This window comes from Chinchilla lanigera, unplaced genomic scaffold (genome assembly GCF_000276665.1).
Source record: "Chinchilla lanigera isolate Chin_1 unplaced genomic scaffold, ChiLan1.0 scaffold00057, whole genome shotgun sequence".
NCBI lineage: Eukaryota > Metazoa > Chordata > Mammalia > Rodentia > Chinchillidae > Chinchilla > Chinchilla lanigera.
In genome coordinates this window covers 12,492,512-12,494,101 of record NW_004955458.1, presented here as the reverse complement: position 1 = coordinate 12,494,101, position 1,590 = coordinate 12,492,512, and the positions used below count along the sequence as shown (strand labels likewise).

The 1,590-nt window shown below is 41.8% G+C and overlaps 1 protein-coding gene across 1 annotated transcript in view; it reads right to left on the bottom strand.

The window, feature by feature from the left end:
* Positions 1-312, bottom strand: part of Hmga2 (high mobility group AT-hook 2) — a gene marked incomplete at its 5' end in the record, with an annotated part of 131,016 nt that extends 130,704 nt beyond the window's left edge. The window contains 1 exon segment of the mRNA XM_013521020.1: positions 226-312. Coding sequence (XP_013376474.1) covers positions 226-312 — 87 coding nt within the window.
* Between the last annotated feature and the right edge of the window lie 1,278 nt (positions 313-1,590).

The window sequence follows — 1,590 nt, the reverse complement described above, 5'->3', positions numbered from 1 at the left end:
TTTGTTTGTTTGCTTAAATATAACACTGTAAGCATCTTCCTGAACCTTTCATGTTCAGTGTTCACTTACAAAACAAATTAACTCCTACTTAATGTCCAATGTAGAAAATGTGTCTTGAGTTACCCACCTAGGACAAACCCTTCAGTGTACATGTAGAATGGGAGAAAATACAGGGCAGTTCTTACAGGCATTGATGCAGTGAGGACAGGACTTGAGAATTCTCACCTTTTGAGCTGCTTTAGAGGGACTCTTGTTTTTGCTGCCTTTGGGTCTTCCCCGGGGTCTCTTAGGAGAGGGCTCACAGGTTGGCTCCTAATTGTGGGGGGAGAAAGATGCTGTTGTGGCGAGACCGTGTGAAAGAAATTGACCGTGACTCCATAGCTGTACTTTCTGCTCAGCAGAGCTGCTGGAACACATTCAGTTCAAGGATAAACGAGGATGGTACAAAGTTTTCGGAGAGAGGAAATAACTACACTTTTAATCCAAGGTTTCAAGGTGGAAACTATTTTGCATAGGAAGACTAGGTTCTATTTCATATCTAAAAGGGCAGCAGAGCCTGAAAAGGTTGCAGGTTTTAGGAAGAAAATCATGCATTTTAAGGCATAAAATTTATAAGGATGTGCATTTTACAATGTACCGAAATAATAAGCATTTTAGGTGACTATCACTGTCGATTATACTAGCATTTCAAACAACAGAAATACGAAGCTAGCATCATAGAGATTTCAGTATTGTACCTATTCTAACAATTTCCCGTTTTAAAAGTGGCTTTTAATCTGCTACGCATACCTGCATTCCAGGTCGATTAGAATGCAATCGACACATTGAGTTAAACATTGGAGCAATTATCCAAGTTCTTCAGCTCAAATTAACTCTATTCCCTCTAAAATTTCCAAATAATTATGGTAAATCTGAGGTGGGAGGTTTTGCTTGAATTATCTAGATAATTGCTTCAATTCTCCACTTCCTTTCCGAAAGGCAGACATACATGGTCTCCAGTCAAACTTTAGGTATCTTTTTTTATAAAAATAAACATGTTTGCTTCCAAACTTTCTTTTGAGAAAACGCAGGGGGTAGACTGGAGAGAAATGGCAGGAGGAAGTGTGCAGGGGACTGGGAGTCCTGGGGCGGGAGAAATTGGAACAAGCGCTAAATTCCGCAGAACTTTAAATGGCTCCTGCGTCAAGCAGTAAATACCCAAGTGGTTAAGAAAATGTGATGATTAATAGTCCTGATCCTAAGTATTTACCTTGTGAACCATCCATTCAGATTTCATTCAGATTCGGTGGTTAAACGAGACTAATTAAAGTGCATTACAGTTCTCAATGAAAATTCGCATCTTACTGAGAGGCTCTGGGGAAGGTCTTTCCCAGCTTTCGTGGGAGACTAGCGCCCGCGACTACGTCCCGAGCAAACACATCGAGGACACAGTTCTCTTTCTTTGTGAACTCTGCCTTCCCTGAAAGGTAAGACCTCCAATCACCTCCAGACCCCACCGCGTTTTCTTTTAGCGCTTTTTTTAAGTGTGTGTGGGGGCTGCAATCAGCGGAGGTGCAGTGGGACACAGGGAGGTAGCGCAGAGACTTCCTG